Source organism: Nerophis ophidion, linkage group LG12, assembly GCF_033978795.1.
Source record: "Nerophis ophidion isolate RoL-2023_Sa linkage group LG12, RoL_Noph_v1.0, whole genome shotgun sequence".
Taxonomy (NCBI): domain Eukaryota; kingdom Metazoa; phylum Chordata; class Actinopteri; order Syngnathiformes; family Syngnathidae; genus Nerophis; species Nerophis ophidion.
The window spans coordinates 61107086-61125576 of record NC_084622.1 but is presented as its reverse complement, the minus strand read 5'-3'; the positions used below and the strand labels follow the sequence as shown (position 1 = coordinate 61125576).

General features: G+C 41.7%; 2 protein-coding genes across 2 annotated transcripts in view; both read left to right on the top strand.

Annotated features, from left to right (window-relative positions):
* Positions 1 to 12433: 12433 nt before the first annotated feature.
* On the top strand, positions 12434 to 12889 carry LOC133562856 (uncharacterized proline-rich protein-like; the record flags this gene model as incomplete). The annotated part of the gene is made up of 1 exon (XM_061916660.1): positions 12434 to 12889. A coding segment is annotated over one exon (456 nt), but the record flags the coding sequence as incomplete, so codon positions are not given.
* Positions 12890 to 14428: 1539 nt separating this feature from the next.
* Positions 14429 to 18491, top strand: part of LOC133563650 (AT-rich interactive domain-containing protein 3B-like) — a 41302-nt gene continuing 37239 nt past the window's right edge. Inside the window, exons 1-2 of the mRNA XM_061917911.1 lie at positions 14429 to 14632; positions 16122 to 16700. Coding sequence (XP_061773895.1) covers positions 14606 to 14632; positions 16122 to 16700 — 606 coding nt within the window. The 5' untranslated portion in view covers positions 14429 to 14605. The remainder of the gene's footprint in view (positions 14633 to 16121; positions 16701 to 18491) is intronic.

Here is an 18491-nt window from a genome sequence, read left to right as displayed (position 1 = left end):
GCCCTTTTGCAGAGGAGAAGCCAGCCATGATTGAAATACTCCTTTTTAGGGCTGGGACATATGACCTTTTATTAGTATCTTTATTATCAAGCCATGTGACGATACAGCATATATATCTCCATATTTTGCCTTAGCCTTGAATGAACACTTGATGCATATAATGACAGCAGTATGATGATTCTATGTGTCTACATTCAAACATTCTTCCTTATACTGCATTCATATATGCTACTTTTAAACTTTCATGCAGAGAGGGAAATCACAACTAAAAGTGTATTTATGAAACAGTTATTAAGCAGTGGCACAAACATTCATGTCATTTCCAAAACAGAAAGTGCAAGATTGTCAGAGACATTTTAAAACAAGCTATGAGTGCACTTTTGTGCATGATGTCACTAAGATGACATATCAAAACAACACTAAATTAAAGTGCACTTTTTGTACAGAACGACACAATAGTTTAAAACAAATAAAGTGCACTTTTGTGCATGATGTCACACAATAAGAGTCAAATAAAAATGAGCTGCATAATAGGAAATCAAATAGTGTATGTCCTTCACTATGTGGTAGGTTCCAGCGGACGTTATCTCCTTCTGTTGTTGACTATTTTTTTTCTTACAGTGTTGATGTGGAAATGGTTGCTTGGGCATTTTGTTGGTGTGGCACTGAACGGAGATGTTGACATGCAGAGTTTCAAGCACTCATCATTCTCTAGTGGGTAACTTTTCAAATGATGCTACATTAGCAGTGCTGCTACTTTTTGTAGCAACGCTTTTGCCGCGTACTTGTTCGACATCTTCCCGCTTGAAGCCAAACCACAGCCAGACGATGCACCACCTGCTGTTTTTCTTGGGAATTAATTATTCATTTGTTAACAGATCCGCACCTTCTTTCTCTCGTATTACCACTCGCTCCACTCTGCTAGCATCACAGCTAATGTGACCCATGCCGCTACCTCTCTGCTCAGCGAGAGTGTATGACGTGACATATGTATGAAGGTGCGCTTGTTTTATGTCTCTGTGAGGAGGAGAGACATGAAAGAGTGAAGAAAAGCCTGCAGTGTAATGCCAGCAGCTAAAAGCAACTGTGTGAGGACCTATTCTCCAATATCACAATATAGTCATTTTCTATATCGCACAGAGACAAACCTGTGATACATCACCCAGCCCTACTCCTTTTGTTTGAGCACAATGTCTCTAACAGATAAAATGCAAATACAGAAATATTATAATACCCCCAAGACAAAGGATTATACATCCAAACTCCAAACAGGACTTTCACACAAAAGAGCAGGTGATCAGACTTTTGACAAGAAAGTAACACATTTTCCTGATGTATAATAGTTCACCCTAAATGGTTTTCATGTTTAGAAAAACAAACAGACAAATAAGTATTTTCCAATAAAGGTTTGCAGAAGTAAAATATTCCCCTTTTTTTCTATTTAGCAACCTTTATTAACATTTAACAGGGCACAGGAATTTAATGTAAAACAAAAAATGTAATCGTTTGGATCGTTTCGCAGCCGAGTGTGAAGCGACCGGAATGAGAATCAGCACCTCCAAGTCCGAGTCCATGGTTCTCACCCGGAAAAGGGTGGAGTGCCATCTCCGGGTTGGGGAGGAGACCCTGCCCCAAGTGGAGGAGTTCAAGTACCTGGGAGTCTTGTTCACGAGTGAGGGAAGAGTGGATCGTGAGATCGACAGGCGGATCGGTGCGGCGTCTTCAGTAATGCGGACGTTGTACCGGTCCGTTGTGGTGAAGAAGGAGCTGAGCCGGAAGGCAAAGCTCTCAATTTACCGGTCTATCTACGTTCCCATCCTCACCTATGGTCATGAGCTTTGGGTCATGACCGAAAGGATAAGATCACGGGTACAAGCGGCCCAAATGAGTTTCGTGTGGCGGGGCTCTCCCTTAGAGATAGGGTGAGAAGCTCTGCCATCCGGGAGGAACTCAAAGTAAAGCCGCTGCTCCTTCACATCGAGAGGAGCCAGATGAGGTGGTTCGGGCATCTGGTCAGGATGCCACCCGAACGCCTCCCTAGGGAGGTGTTTAGGGCACGTCCAACCAGTAGGAGGCCACGGGGAAGACCCAGGACACGTTGGGAAGACTATGTCTCCCGGCTGGCCTGGGAACGCCTCGGGATCCCCCGGGAAGAGCTAGACGAAGTGGCTGGGGAGAGGGAAGTCTGGGTTTCCCTGCTTAGGCTGTTGCCCCCGCGACCCGACCTCGGATAAGCGGAAGATGATGGATGGATGGACAAAAAATGTAAAGGCATTAGTGCTTCACGGGCCTTAAACGTCAACGCATGTTGAGTTGTACGTCGATGCCATTTGGATGTGGAAGGTGCCCACAGAGAAGATGCCTTGCTCATGTGCATCATGACATTGGACCAATTTGTTTAAAGTCTAGACCAGATATGTGGATGGTTCTATTGGTGGTTTGGTGCTCAGCAGAGTTGTGTAGATTAACCAAACATTGTACTCAGAAGTGCCGTTACTTTACAGCAGAACTTGGCAAAGTGCAGCCCGCCGGACATACTACATCATTTTTTTAGACCTTTAACATGAGAACTACAGCCACAATTATGATGTGCAGTGTTGTTTTTAAATGACCTTAAGTCTTCAACTACACAAAGTATTTACATGGTTGAATTCTTGCGCTTTTGAGTATTTAACGAGGTATTACAGTAATCTAAGTCAATGGTTCTCAAATGGGGGTACTTGAAGGTATGCCAAGGGGTATGTGAGATTTTTTTTTTTTTAATATTCTAAAAATAGCAACAATTCAAAAATCCTTTATAAATATATTTATTGAATAGTACTTCAACAAAATATGAATGTAAGTTCATAAAGTGTGAAAAGAAATACAACAGCTAGATTTTTTGTGGACATGTTCCATAAATATTGATGTTAAAGATTAATTTTTTTGTGAAGAAATGTTTAGAAGTAAGTTGATGAATCCAGATGGATCTCTATTACAATCCCCAAAGAGGGCACTTTAAGTTGATGATTACTTCTGTGTGGAGAAATCTGCATTTAGAATGTTAACAAGTTTTTAGTTATGTTTATCTTTTTTCCAAATAGTTGAAGAAAGACCACTACAAATGAGCAATATTTTGCACTGTTATACAATTGTGCTGTATTTTACTTCTTTATCTCTTTTTTTCAACCAAAAATGCTTCGCTCTGATTAGGGGGTACTTGAATTAAAAACATGTTCACAGGGGGTACATCAGTGACAAAAGGTTGAGAACCACTGATCTAGACCACAGCAGCTCAGACCAGGGACAAAGCAGAGGGGGCGGGGCTTGTTTTCAGAGCAGCCAGCCCCAAACCAGTGTGTCAGGAACAGATGCGGAAACGGACTTTTACAACAAATGTGTGCATAAAAGTGATAGTGGGGCGGTATAGCTCGGTTGGTAGAGCAGCGGTGCCAGCAACTTGAGGGTTCCAGGTTCGATCCTCGCTTCCGCCACCCTAGTCACTGCCGTTGTGTCCTTGGGCAAGACACTTTACTCACCTGCTCCCAGTGCCACCCACACTGCTTTAAATGGAACTCAGATATTGGCTTTCACTATGTAAAGCGCTTGAGTCACTAGAGAAAAGCGCTATGTAAATATAATTCACTTCATATATTGTAGGTGTTTTTTGCCCTTTGGATTTATATTTTGCTTTTTGTTACATTTTTGTTGTGTTCTACTTGATTGTAAAAGATGTTAATCAAGGAGCGATGTTCATATGTTGTTAATATTCAGTGTTTTATTGTTCATCGTTAATATTGTAAATCCCACTTTATTTTCATGTAAATTGTACGTGTCCTGTTCAGTAAAAAACTGTAAAATTCCATTCCTTTTGTTTTTTTAGGTAGTCTGTCATAACGTTTTTAGAACTCTATCGGACATTGTGACTTTTGGTTTTAGTTTTCCTGGAAAAAAAGGGAGCCAAACACACATACTGTACAGCACATTTTTTACAGCTTAATGTGTATAAATCATTTATATACACACAGGACCCCCAGACACATTTTCTTCTATCAATGTGGCCCCCGAGTCAAATTATTTGCCCAGCTCTGCTTTAGAGTAAATTGACACAAGTATTCGAGTAGTCCTCCAGATAAGTACTTCAGTAAGTGTAAGTATTCCGTGATAAAACCAGAAGTACTAAGTAACTTCTGATTTACTTGGTCATTTTTTGAATTAATTCATTCATTTTTACTGCCAATATTATCAGACGATAAATGCTTTAAATGTAATATCGGACATTATCGGTTTCAAAAAGTAAAATTTACAATTTTTTAAAAGGCCGCTGTGTACACGGACATCGGGAGAAGTACAGAGTGCCAATAAACCTTAAAGGCACTGCCTTTGCGTGTCGGCCCAATCACATAATATCTACGGCTTTTCACACACACAAGTGAATGCAAGCATACTTGGTCAACGGCCATACAGGTCACACTGAGGGTGGCCGTATAAACTACACCAACACTGTTACAAAGATGTGCCACACTGTGAACCCACACCAAACAAGAATGACAAACACATTTCGGGAGAACATCCACATTGTAACACAACAGAACAAATACCCAGGACCCTTTGGAGCACTAACTCTTCTGGCAGGCTACAGTATACACCCCCCCCTCCCCTCAACCACGCCCAACTCAACATCATGCTCTCTCAGGGAGAGCATGTCCCAAATTCCAAGCTGCTGTTTTGAGGCATGTAAAAAGAAAATAATGCACTTTGTGACTTCAATAATTTAAATATGGCAGTGCCATGTTGGCATTTTTTCCCATAACTTGAGTTGATTTATTTTGTAAAACCTTGTTACATTGTTTAATGCATCCAGCGGGGCATCACAACAAAATGAGTCACAATAATGTGTTCATTCCACCACTGTATATATCGGTATCGGTTGATAGCGGTAATTAAGAGTTGGATAATATTGGATATCGGGAAAAAAAGCCATTATCAGTCATCTCAAATTATTTCTACTAGTTTGTGTAATCATCCATCCATCCATTTTCTACCGCTCTTTCCCTTTGGGGTTGCGGGGGGCGGTGGTGCCTATCTCAGCTACAATCGGGGAGAAGGTGGGGTACACCCTGGACAATTCGCCACCTCATCACAGGACCAACACAGACAGACAACATTCACAGACTAGCGACCATTTAGTGTTGCCAATCAACCTTCTAGTTTGTACAGAACAGACCAAAAGTTTGGACACACCTCATTCAATGTGTGTTTTTATTTATTGTCATGACTATTTACATTGGAGATTGTCACATCAAAACTATGAATGAACACATGTGGAGGTATGTACTTACCAAAAAAAAGGTGAAATAACTGAAAACATGTTTTATATTCTACTTTCTTCAAAATAGCCACCCTTTTTGATTGATTGATTGATTGATTGAAACTTTTATTATTAGATTGCACAGTACAGTACATATTCCGTACAATTGACCACTAAATGCTAACACCCCAATAAGTTTTTCAACTTGTTAAAGTCGGGGTCCACCTTCATCAATTCATGGTACCCATTGCTCTGATTACTGCTGTGCACACTCTTGGCATTCTCTGGATGAGCTTGAAGAGGTAGTCACCTGAAATGGTTTTCACTTCACAGGTGTGCTTGAAGTTCATGTGTTCATTCATAGTTTGGATGCCTTCAGTGACAATTTACAATGTAAATAGTTGTGAAAATAAAGAATGCATTGAATGAGAAGGGGTGTCTTGTCCTGTACTGTACATAAACATTGAAGAGCTCAATCTATCTCAAAATGACATTTTCACAGTCACTTGTGATGTTCAATCAATCAATCAATCAATGTTTATTTATATAGCCCCAAATCACAAATGTCTCAAAGGACTGCACAAATCATTACGACTACAACATCCTCGGAAGAACCCACAAAAGGGCAAGGAAAACTCACACCCAGTGGGCAGGGAGAATTCACATTCAGTGGGACGCCAGTGACAATGCTGACTATGAGAAACCTTGGAGAGGACCTCAGATGTGGGCAACCCCCCCCCCCTCTAGGGGACCGAAAGCAATGGATGTCGAGCGGGTCTAACATGATACTGTGAAAGTTCAATCCATAGTGGCTCCAAGACAGCAGTGAGAGTCCCGTCCACAGGAAACCATCTCAAGCGGATCAGCAGCGTAGAGATGTCCCCAACCGATACAGGCGAGCGGTCCATCCTGGGTCTCGACTCTGGACCGTCAGTACTTCATCCATGGTCATCGGACCGGACCCCCTCCACAAGGGAGGGGGGGACATAGGAGAAAGAAAAGAAGCGGCAGATCAACTGGTCTAAAAAGGAGGTCTATTTAAAGGCTAGAGTATACAGATGAGTTTTAAGGTGAGACTTAAATGCTTCTACTGAGGTAGCATCTCGAACTGTTACCGGGAGGGCATTCCAGAGTACTGGAGCCCGAACGGAAAACGCTCTATAGCCCGCAGACTTTTTTTGAGCTCTAGGAATCACTAATAAGCCGGAGTCTTTTGAACGCAGATTTCTTGCCGGGACATATGGTACAATACAATCGGCAAGATAGGCTGGAGCTAGACCGTGTAGTATTTTATATGTAAGTAGTAAAACCTTAAAGTCACATCTTAAGTGCACAGGAAGCCAGTGCAGGTGAGCCAGTACAGGTGTAATGTGATCAAACTTTCTTGTTCTTGTCAAAAGTCTAGCAGCCGCATTTTGTACCAACTGTAATCTTTTAATGCTAGACATGGGGAGACCCGAAAATAATACGTTACAGTAATCGAGACGAGACGTAACAAACGCATGGATAATGATCTCGGCGTCTTTAGTGGACAAAATGGAGCGAATTTTAGCGATATTACGGAGATGAAAGAAGGCCGTTTTAGCAGCGCTAATGTCAACATGTGCCCAGGTAAAACCTCAAAAATATTATTTCTACTAGTTTGATTTACAATCACAAAACCACAACCACCTGCCCAGATCTGGACTTACATCCGGGCAAGGAGAAACTCCAAAGAAGAAATCTTGGGATCGGTCGGGTTCCTGGGTGACCGACAGCAATGGATGTACACTTATGATCGTCTGAGAGTCCTGTCCACCTGAAAGCAAGCAAAAGGGTCTCAAAGAGGAACTCCTGGGACGTAGACAACGCTGAGACGTCACCACCTGTTGTGCACGGGATGGTGAGGAACTCAATTTGGATTCTCTGCATGCCATGCACTTGTGAAGAATTGCCGATAAAGCTGACTTTGATGCATAGAAGAGTGATCACAACTTGGGACAGCTACCGCTGGTACCTGGTAACCTCCGCCATGCAGGAGAGGGGACAGAATGGAAAAGAGAAGCGGAAGGTCAACTGGTCTGAACGGGACTATTTAAAAGCTGGAGTATGTAAAGGAGTTTGAAGCTGGGACTTAGATGCTACCTCAGTAGAAGCATCTAAGTGTTGCCAGTTGGGTATTCCAGAGTACTGGAGCCACAATACAAAACGCTTTACAGCCCGCAGACTTTTTATGGCCTCGAGGAATCACTGATAAGTCTGACTTGTGCTACCTCTGATACACACTCTTTACAGTCTAGTTCTGAGAGTGGTCATGTGACTGCCAGGCTCCGTTTGATTGGTGCGCGTCACTCGTGCTTGCAGTGGCTTGGCACAGGAAGAAGTGTCTAACCAACCAAATTGTCTTTGCAAGCACTAATAAAGTATAATGACTTCAATAGAATAGAACACTTTATTGTCGTCAAAAATGAGCGCATGAATAAAATACAGGTAGCATCTGTTAGGTGCAGTTTAAATACACGACCGAGATTTAATTCATTGTGAAAACAGAAGAGTTGTAATCACTGTATTGGTGTGTAGTGCGGAAATAACTCTGACAATATCATTCAAGTCTTCTATTTTAACTGCTTCATGCTCTTGGTCAGGTCTGCAAGGTCTGAAATGTCCATCAGCGACTCCAGAGAAAGTATGAGTGTATCCTCCTTAGTCGCCATGTTCCAGGGTCCCAGGGTCCCAGGGTCCCGGGCTTCAGACCAAGACAAAAGTTGGACGAGCTCCCGTTAGCCCCGCCCACTGACTTTGATAGGTGAGTTTGACCTGTACAATTACGGGCGTCCCTCGCCACATCACACTTCAAATAGTGCGTCTTTGTCGGAGACTTTTTGAGTGTGTATATATATATATATATATATATATATATATATGTATATACCTATATATATATATATATCTCTCTATCTATCTATCTATCTATCTATATATATATATATATATATATATTAGTACAGGCCCAAAGTTTGTACGCACCTGCTCATTCAATGTGTTTACTTTCTTTTCATGACTATTTACATTGTAGATTGTCACTGAAGGCATCAAAACTGTGAAGTGAACAACATTTCAGGTGACTAGCTCTTGAAGTTCATGGAGACAATGCCATGAGTGTGCAAAGCAGTAATCAGAACTAGAATATAAAACACGTTTTCAGTTATTTCACCTTTTTTGTTAAGTACATAACTCCACATGTGTTCATTCATAGTTTTGATGTGACAATCTACAACGTAAATAGTCATGAAAATAAAAACAACGCATTGAATGAGGTGTGTCCACACTTTTGGCCTCTGCTGTGTTGGCCCTGCGATGAGATGGCGACTTGTCCAGGGTGTACACCGCCTTCCGCCCAAATGCAGGCTCCAGCACCCAGCTTGTCCGAAAGGGAAAATATATACGTGTGTGTGTGTGTGTGTGTATATATATATATATATGTATGTGTATGTATGTTTGTATATATATACATGTGTGTGTATTTATATGTATGTATATATCCATCCATCCCATCCCTTTTCTACCGCTTAATCCCTTTTGGGGTCGCAGGGGGCGCTGGCGCCTATCTCAGCTACAATCGGGTGGAAGGCGGGGTACACCCTGGACAAGTCGCCACCTCATCACAGGGCCAACACAGATAGACAGACAACATTCACACTCACATTCACACACTAGGGACCATTTAGTGTTGCCAATCAACCTATCCCCAGGTGCATGTCTTTGGAGGTGGGAGGGGCCTATCCCCAGGTGCATGTCTTTGGAGGTGGGAGGGGCCTATCCCCAGGTGCATGTCTTTGGAGGTGGGAGGGGCCTATCCCCAGGTGCATGTCTTTGGAGGTGGGAGGGGCCTATCCCCAGGTGCATGTCTTTGGAAGTGGGAGGAAGCCGGAGTACCCGGAGGGAACCCACGCATTCACAGGGAGAACATGCAAACTCCACACAGAAAGATCCCGAGCCTTGATTTGAACCCAGGACTGCAGGACCTTCGTATTGTGAGGCAGACGCACTAACCCCTCTGCCACCGTGAAGCCTAGTATTCAGTATATATATATATATATATATATATATATATATATATACATACACATGTGTGTATATATATATATGTATATATGTATATGTATGTATACATATGTGTGTGTATATATATGTATGTATATATGTATGTACATATGTACATATACATATGTATGTATACATATATGTGTGTATATATATGTATGTAAGTGTATATATGTGTGTGTGTGTGTATATATAACGTGTGTATGTACGTGTGTGTATATGTATGTATGGGTATATATATATGTATGTATATATGTATATATATATGTTTATAGTAAATATATATGTATGTATATATACATGTATGTGTATGTATGTATAAATATGTATGTATATATGTGTGTGTGTATGTATGTATGTATGTATATATATGTATGTATATATATATATATATATGTATGTAAAAAAAAAAGTAGTTTTTACAGGAAAACGCTGGAATTACCAGAGAATTCCTATAAAAATTACAGCAGCACAGTAGATAACTTTACAGTCAAAATATGTAAATTGATTTACAGTGAATTTAATTACGTCTGAATCACATTAAAAAACTGTAAAGTATACAAAAAAAACCGCGTTAATTTTGCATAACGGTGTTGTAAAAAAACAGACCAATTCCTGTATTTTTTACATGTAATAATTGCTTATTGTGCATCAATAAATGATCAAATGAACAGGGAAATATCAAACAAAACAATAATTTAAACTGGTAGAAGAACAGTTAAACTTTGCATTTTAAATGGAGCTCTTCTGTATATTATACATCAAATCTATTAATAATATGCTGTATTTTTATGTTTTAATAATCCAGTTATTATGCACACCAAAACCAAAATACATCTTGAGAAAAGACGAGAGGAAAATATCACTTTTGGAACATTTATTTAACATCCATCATTAATAGTTCTAAACAATTGGATTTTTTTCCCCCCTCTTCTTTTTTGTTAATACAACGTGATGGATCTTTTGACTGAATCCAGGTTGAAATACTGCAGAAGATGAGCCTCTTTAAATCTGGACATGTGTTGAAGTTCCAGCTGCCCCACAACAGCCGACACTCCTGTCTGGAATGTTCAACAACATGTGGCATAAAACAAGTGGGAGCATTTTTACCTCCAAAAGATTAGGCTCTTCAAATCTGGACATTTTTGTCTCAAACAGGCCAAGTTGCAGCTCTGGCTCGCTCGTTAGTGAGGTCGGCTGCCGCCATTAACGAGGAGCTTCTCCCGCTCTTCCCGCCCTCACCTCATTATCCAATCAGAGACCAGCTTCAGCTGCGCACTTTTTGACAATAAAAATTAGGCGCACTGTACAGAGAGAAAGAAGTAGTCTACAACTACAAGTCTGTGGTTATGTAGGGTAATGACACAAGGCTTACTTTACTAATATTATTTTATCAATCATATTTATCAATTACTGTAAGGTGAGCAAGGAAACAAAAAATCTTCCAAACAAATTATTATAATTGTAGCCTATATTTGTGTTTATGAATAGTCCTATGGGAGCCTCTCATGTTCACAATGACTTTTTTTTTTTGGTGTGAAAACATTTTTATTACCTCAATTTGCATTGTTTCATCAATCATGTTAAAAGTGACTCACACTTTTTTTTTGTATTTTTCAAAACAAACCGACTAAAACTATAGTTTTTACAATATTTTTATGTCAAATTAACAAAATTGTTTTGTTATGAGTATTACAATATTTCTCAATATTTGTAGTTTTCACAGTTAAATTTGATTCTAATCACATGTTGTTGTTGCAAATACAACAAAAACATTCTGTTTAATAGTTTATAAAAGTTCACTGTAATTTCAACTAAAAATATATTTTTTTGAGTTTACAATACTTTTTTGTAGTGATTTTACATAGTTTTATGTAAATTTCACAGTCATTTCTTACAATGTGTACAAATGTGTATGTACATATGTGTGTGTATATATGTATATATGTATAATGTTTGTATGTATTTATATATTTAATGTGTTTGTATGTGTGTGTATACACATATATATATAGTGTGTGTATACACACACACATATATATGTGTGTGTGTGTGCATATATACAGTATATATGTGTGTATATATGTATGTATAATGTGTGTATATATATACATGAATAAGTATATATATTTTTTAATTATCATTTGTTTTAATTTTGTTCCGTTTTACCCTACATAAAAAATGTTTCCTGCCCCCTCCCCCCCCAAATTACGATTCTGAATTTTAAGAAAAGAAACATTTATCAAAATAAGTATTAATTTCCGCAATTCGGTTCCGACCCAGGGTGTAGTCTGCCTGAGGCTCCGAGCCCCCCGCCCCCGCGACCCAATAAAGTGACAAGCAGTAAAAATTGGATGGATGGATGGGTTACTGTAATTCCATGATATCTGATCGATACCGAAATGTGCAGTATCGCCCACCCTGGGCGACGCAAGGAAATGCAGTAAATAGAGCAGTGGTTCTCAAATGGGGGTCCGTGTACCCCTGGGGGTACTTGAAGGTATGCCAAGGGGTACGGGAGATTTTTCCAAAATATTCTAAAAATAGCAACAATTCAAAAATCCTTTATAAATATATTTATTGTATAAAACTTCAACAAAATATGAATGAAAGTTCACAAACTGTGAAAAAAAAATACAACAAGGCAAGATTTTTTGTGGACATGTTCCATAAATATTGATGTTAAATATTTCTTTTTTTGTGAAGAAATGTTTAGAAGTAAGTTGATGAATCCAGATGGATCTCTATTACAATCCCCAAAGAGGGCTCTTTAAGTTGATGATTACTTCTATGTGGAGAAATCTGCATTTATCATTGAATCACTTGTTTATTTTTCAACAAGTTTTTAGTTATTTTTATATCTTTTTTTCCAAATAGTTGAAGAAAGACCACTACAAATGAGAAATATTTTGCACTGTTATACAATTTAATAAATCAGAAAGTGATGACATAGTGCTGTATTTTACTTCTTTATCTCTTTTTTTCAACCAAAAATGCTTTGCTCTGATTAGGGGGTACTTGAATTAAAAACATGTTCACAGGGGGTACATCACTGAAAAAAGGTTGAGAACCTCCTCCTCCTACACCACCACCCCCGCCTCCTCTTCCTCGTCCTACACCACCCCCACCTTCTCTTCATCCTCCTCCTACACCACCACCACCTCCTCGTCCTCCGAAACCACCACCACCTCATCTTCCTCCTCCTACACCACCCCCACCTTCTCTTCATCCTCCTCCTACACCACCACCACCTCCTCGTCCTCCTACACCACCACCACCTCCTCCTCCTACACCACCCCACCTCATCTTCCTCCTCCTACACCACCACCACCTCATCCTCCTCCTCCTCCTACACCACCCCCACCTTCTCTTCATCCTCCTCCTACACCACCCCCACCTCCTCTTCCTCCTCCTACACCACCACCACCTCCTCCTACACCCCCCCACCTCATCTTCCTCCTACACCACCACCACCTCCTCCTAGTACACCACCCCACCTCCTCTTCCTCCTCCTACACCACCACCACCACCTCATCTTCCTCCTCCTCCTACACCACCCCACCTCCTCTTCCTCCTCCTACACCACCACCTCCTCCTACACCACCACCACCACCACCTCATCTTCCTCCTCTTAAACCACCACCACCTCTTCTTCCTCTTACACCACCACCTCCTCATCTTCCTCCTCCTCCTACACCACCTCCTCCTACACCACCACCACCTCTTCTTCCTCTTACACCACCACTTCCTCATCTTCCTCCTCCTCCTACACCACCACCACCTCCTCCTACACCACCACCACCTCCTACACTACCACCACCTCATCTTCCTCCTCCTCTTCCTCTTACACCACCACCTCCTCATCTTCCTTCTCCTCCTACACCACCACCACCTCCTCCTACACCACCACCACCTCCTACACTACCACCACCTCATCTTCCTCCTCCTACACCACCACCACCTCCTCTTCCTCTTACACCACCACCTCCTCCTCTTCCTCCTCCTACACCACCACCACCTCCTCCTCCTACATCACCACCACTGCCTCTTCCTCATCCTACACCACCACCACTTCCTCTTCCTCCTCCTACACCACCCCCACCACCACCTCCTCTTCCTCCTCCTACACCCCCATCACCACCACCTGTTCCTCCTCCTACCACCACCACCTCCTCTTCCTCCTCCTACACCCCCACCCCACCACCTCCTCTTCCTCCTGCTCATACCTCACCACCACCACCTCCTTCTCTTCTTCCTCCTCCTCTTCCTACACCACCACCTCCTCTTCCTCCTCCTCCACCTTGCCAACCCTCCTGGATTTTTCAGGAGACTCCTGAAATTCAGCACCTCTCCCGAAAACCTCCAGGGAAAAAATTTCTCCCGAAAATCCCCTGAAATTCATGCGGACCTGAGTGAGGTGTATAAACAGCGTGTCTGCCCAATGACGTTATAACTGTAGAATGATCGAGGGCGAGTTCTTGGTTTCTTATGTGGGTTTATTGTTAGGCAGTTTCATTAACGTCCTCCCAGCGCGGTAACAACACACAACTACAGCAGTCAGTTTTCGTCTACTGTAAAGCAGTTTGTCTGCCGTAAACAGCAATGTTGTGACACTCTTAAACAGGACAATACTGCCATCTACTGTACATGAACAAGGATGGGCAATTCAACCCTTAACTCAACAATGAGTAGATGGGTGTTATGTGTGTGTAAATAAATAAACACTGAAATTCTTGTATTTCTTTTATTTAATTATTTATATATATATATATATATATATATATAGCTAGAATTCATTGAAAGTCAAGTATTTTTTAATGTATGTATATATATATATATATATATATATATATATATATATATATATATATATATATATATATATATATATATATATATATAATGTGTGTGAAATACTTGACTTGGTGAATTTAGGGGGAAATATACTCGTCCCCTCTTAACCACGCCCCCCACCTCCCAAAATCGGAGGTCTCGAGGTTGGCAAGTATGCTCCTCCCCCACGACCCCGACCCCCGCCTTCCCCACCACCACCACCTCCACCTCCACCCACCACCACCACCACCACCACCTCCACCGGCCTCCACCTCTTCCTCCTCCTTTGGCCCCAAAGCGTTTCCACCGTTAGAAGCAGCGAAAGTCGGCAGTGTGTCGGAGCCGCCGTCGTGCGATGTTGGCGGCTGTTGTGGCGGCAAAAGAAGACGAGGAGCGGCCATGATGGATCCCAGCGAGGCACAGATGGTGAGTGTTTGTTAGCGAAGACGTCCCACTCCGCAACAAAAGCAGACATGACGGCGTACCTTTTACTCCCCGACCGGCTTCCTTTCTTACAACATGGAACCGACAACGTGGGTTTTTGGACGGAACGTCTGCTTTAAAAGACACCATTTAAACCTCATGGAGAAGAAGTGAAGTCACAGAAAATCTCTTCGAGAAAGTTCTTCCTTTTTTTAAATGATAAAATTACGTTTTTTTAAATTTAACTCCAAAGGTTCGGTTTCAAATAACATAATGTAATTGTCTTAACTTCTTAAAAAACGTATTTTTGTCCCGCTCAAAAAGGTTCATTATGTCTTCTTATTGTACTTTTTCAAATGTTGTTGTAATCAGAGCCTATTATTTGTACCTAGACCGAGGTAAAGAAATCCATCTAATATACCGATTACAAAAAATATGAAAACACGTATTTTTGTCCATTAAGACCAAATATACAGTATTTATTTAGACATTTTTACAGAGTGAAAAGCATCCATCCTAGTGGCTCTCAAACCTTTTTCCACTGAGTACTACTTAGGAACACACTTGGCTCTCCAACTACCACCAGAATGTGTAATATTGAAATACAGTCGCGTACTAGGCCTAAATATTCATTGAAATACATCTAGGTGTTTAATTTAATGAGTAATATTAAAGATTATGGCCACTGTAACCTCACACTCAGTTTGAATGGTAACACTGTGTTTGAATATTTAATGAAGTGATTCTTTGGCACACCACTAATGAGACGCGTACCTGAGTAATATTTAAATACAGTAGCGTACTAGGCCTAAATATTCATTAAAAAACATCCAGAGGTTTAATTTAATGAATATATGTTAAAGAGTTTGGCCACTGTAGCATTACACTCAGTTTGAACAGTAACACTGTGTTTGAATATTTACTGAAGTGATTCTTTGGCACACCACTACTGGGACACGTACCACATGAGTAATATTTAAATACAGTAGCGTACTAAGTCTAAATATTCATTAAAAACATCCAGAGGTTTAATTTAACAAGTATATATTAAGGATTTGGACCACCTTACACTCAGTTCGAACAGTAACACTGTGTTTGAATATTTAATGAAGTGATTCTTTGGCACACCACTAATGAGACGCGTACCACATGAGTAATATTTAAATACAGTAGCGTAGTAGGCCTAAATGTTAATTAAAAATTTCCACAAGTTTAATTGAACAAGTATATATTGAATATTGTGACCACTGTAGCATTACACACAGCTTGGTTGTGGTTTAAAGTCATATCCAACAATTGGGACTTTTTGCTGTCAATATCGAGTTCCATTTTTTACTGATATCTGCTGGTGGTGTGTCTCCGGATTTTTTCAACGCACAAACCGTGCCTTGGCTGAAAAAAGGTTAAAAGAGACTGGTCTGAGGAACACCGCTTATCCATCAGCTGTGACTGTATCTGTAATTGAAGTGGTGGTGTTCCGTGTCTCTCTCAGTCAGGTTTATCGGAGGAGGGCGGCGCAGCCAGATGCCCCCAGTCCAGTCCTGCTGGTGTGAAGCTGGAGGCGCTGATGGAGCACATCCAAAGACAACACGAATCCAAGCAGGACATGAACTTCCAAGAGAAACACCTCCTCCAAGCTCAGTTCCTCTTCGCCCAACACGCTGCAGGGGCCACGGCTAGAGCCCAGCCGGGCTTCAGGCCGGACTTTTTGGGCAGAGCGGACGGCCTCTCTCAACAGGCGGTTCAGCAGTCGTTGAACAAGCATCCGACCAGAGCGGATGGAGGGGAGGAGGAAGATGATGACGACGACGATGAAGACTCAGAAGAAGAAGAGATACCTGAGGAGGAAAGCGGCCCGGAAGCCAAGAGTTCCAGAGTCCAGCGGGGTCCAGGTCTCCCATTCAATGCTGCTTGTGCTGAGCCTCAGTCAGCAGCTGGAAAGTCCTCCTCATCTCCTCCTGTGGCCATAAAGCAGGAGCCGGAGGAGGAGATGTTGTCTCCGGTGGGACTGCCTCCCTTCACACCAGCCAACGGTTTCACTGACTGGGCCCTTGATGAGTCTTACAAACAAGTAAGCATCCTCCATCTTCGTCCTTTTCACTCATTCATCTGACACTTAAAAAACCAACCTAACTATAGGGCTAGGCCGAGGAAACCATGTCAGTATAAATGGGAAATGGGTTACCCTTGTAAAGCGCTTTTCTACCTTCAAGGTAGGGCTGGGCGATATATCGATATACTCGATGTATCGCGGGTTTGTCTCTGTGCGGTATAGAAATTCGAGTGTACGTTCTCGAGCAGTTTCTTTTAGCTGCAGGCTTTACACTGCATGTGTTTCCCACTGTACTTGTCTCTCCTTCTCGCAGAGGCTTAAAACAAGCGCACCTTACATACGTCACGTGTGCAACGTCACACGCTCCCGCGGAGCAGACAGGTAGCGACGTGGTAACGTTAGCTGTGATGCTAACAGTGCGGTGCGGGTGGTAATACGAGAGAGAGAAGGTGCGAATTTGATAAAAAAGAAGGAAAAAAATTATTCCCAAGGGAAAAAAACACAGAGTCTATCATCTGGCGGTGGTTTGGCTTCAAGCACGAAGATGTTGAACAATTATGCAGCAAAAGCGTTGCAACAAAAAGTAGCACCACTGCTAATGTGTAGCATCGTTTGAAAAGTCACCCAGGACTGCTTAAAACTCCACATGTCAACATCTCCCTTCGGTGCCAGAGCAACTATTTCCAGATCAACACCGTATAAAAAAAAGTCAACAACAGATGGAAATAACGTCCGCAGGAACCTACCACATAGTGAAGGAGCCTGTTGTTCACTATTCTTCATTTAGTTTAAATTGCCTTTCAAATGTCTATTTTGGTGTTTGATTTTATCAAATAGGCTTCACGGTGGCAGAGGGGTTAGTGCGTCTGCCGCACAATACGAAGGTCCTGCAGTCCTGGGTTCAAATCCAGGCTCGGGATCTTTCTGCATGTCCTCCCCGTGAATGCGTGGTTTCCCTCCGGGTACTCCGGCTTCCTCCCACTTCCAAAGACATGCACCTGGGGATAGGTTGATTGGCAACACTAAATGGTCCCTAGTGTGTGAATGTTGTCTGTCTATCTGTGTTGGCCCTGCGATGAGGTGGCGACTTGTCCAGGGTGTACCCCGCCTTCCGCCCGATTGTAGCTGAGATAGGCGCCAGCGCCCCCCGCGACCCCAAAAGGGAATAAGCGGTAGAAAATGGATGGATGGATGGATGGATTTTATCAAATAAATTTCCCCCAAAAATGCGATTTATACTGTAGTGCGACTTCTGTTTTTTTCTGCCATGACACGCCCCCCCAAATTTTTATTGGTTGACGTGCGTGTGTGACGATTGCTGATATACGTCTAGTCTCTTAAGTGAATGAAAAATTTTTTTTTGATATTTTACGGTAATGTGTTAATAATTTCACACACAAGTCGCTCCAGAGTATAAATCGCACCCCCGGCCAAACTATGAAAAAAACTGGGATTTACAATTCGAAAAATACGGTATACACCACTGCCATCTAGTGTCTCAAATCTGTAACTACCTTTTCAATGTACCTTATTTTCCAGAACATAGGACGCACCATGTTATAAGGCGCACTGCCAATGATTGGGTCTATTCAGGTCTATTTTCATACATGAGGTGCACCTGGATTATAGGGCGCATTAAACGGGTCATATTATGATTTTTAGTACCAATATCCATGATGATGATTTTCTAGATTGAAAACATTTCCTTGTGGTCTACATAACATGTGCTGTTTATAACTAGAGTTCCATGGGTGATATATGTAAACCCACTACGCTGGTAGTCTTTCCATAATGAGGCCACTAAATGAC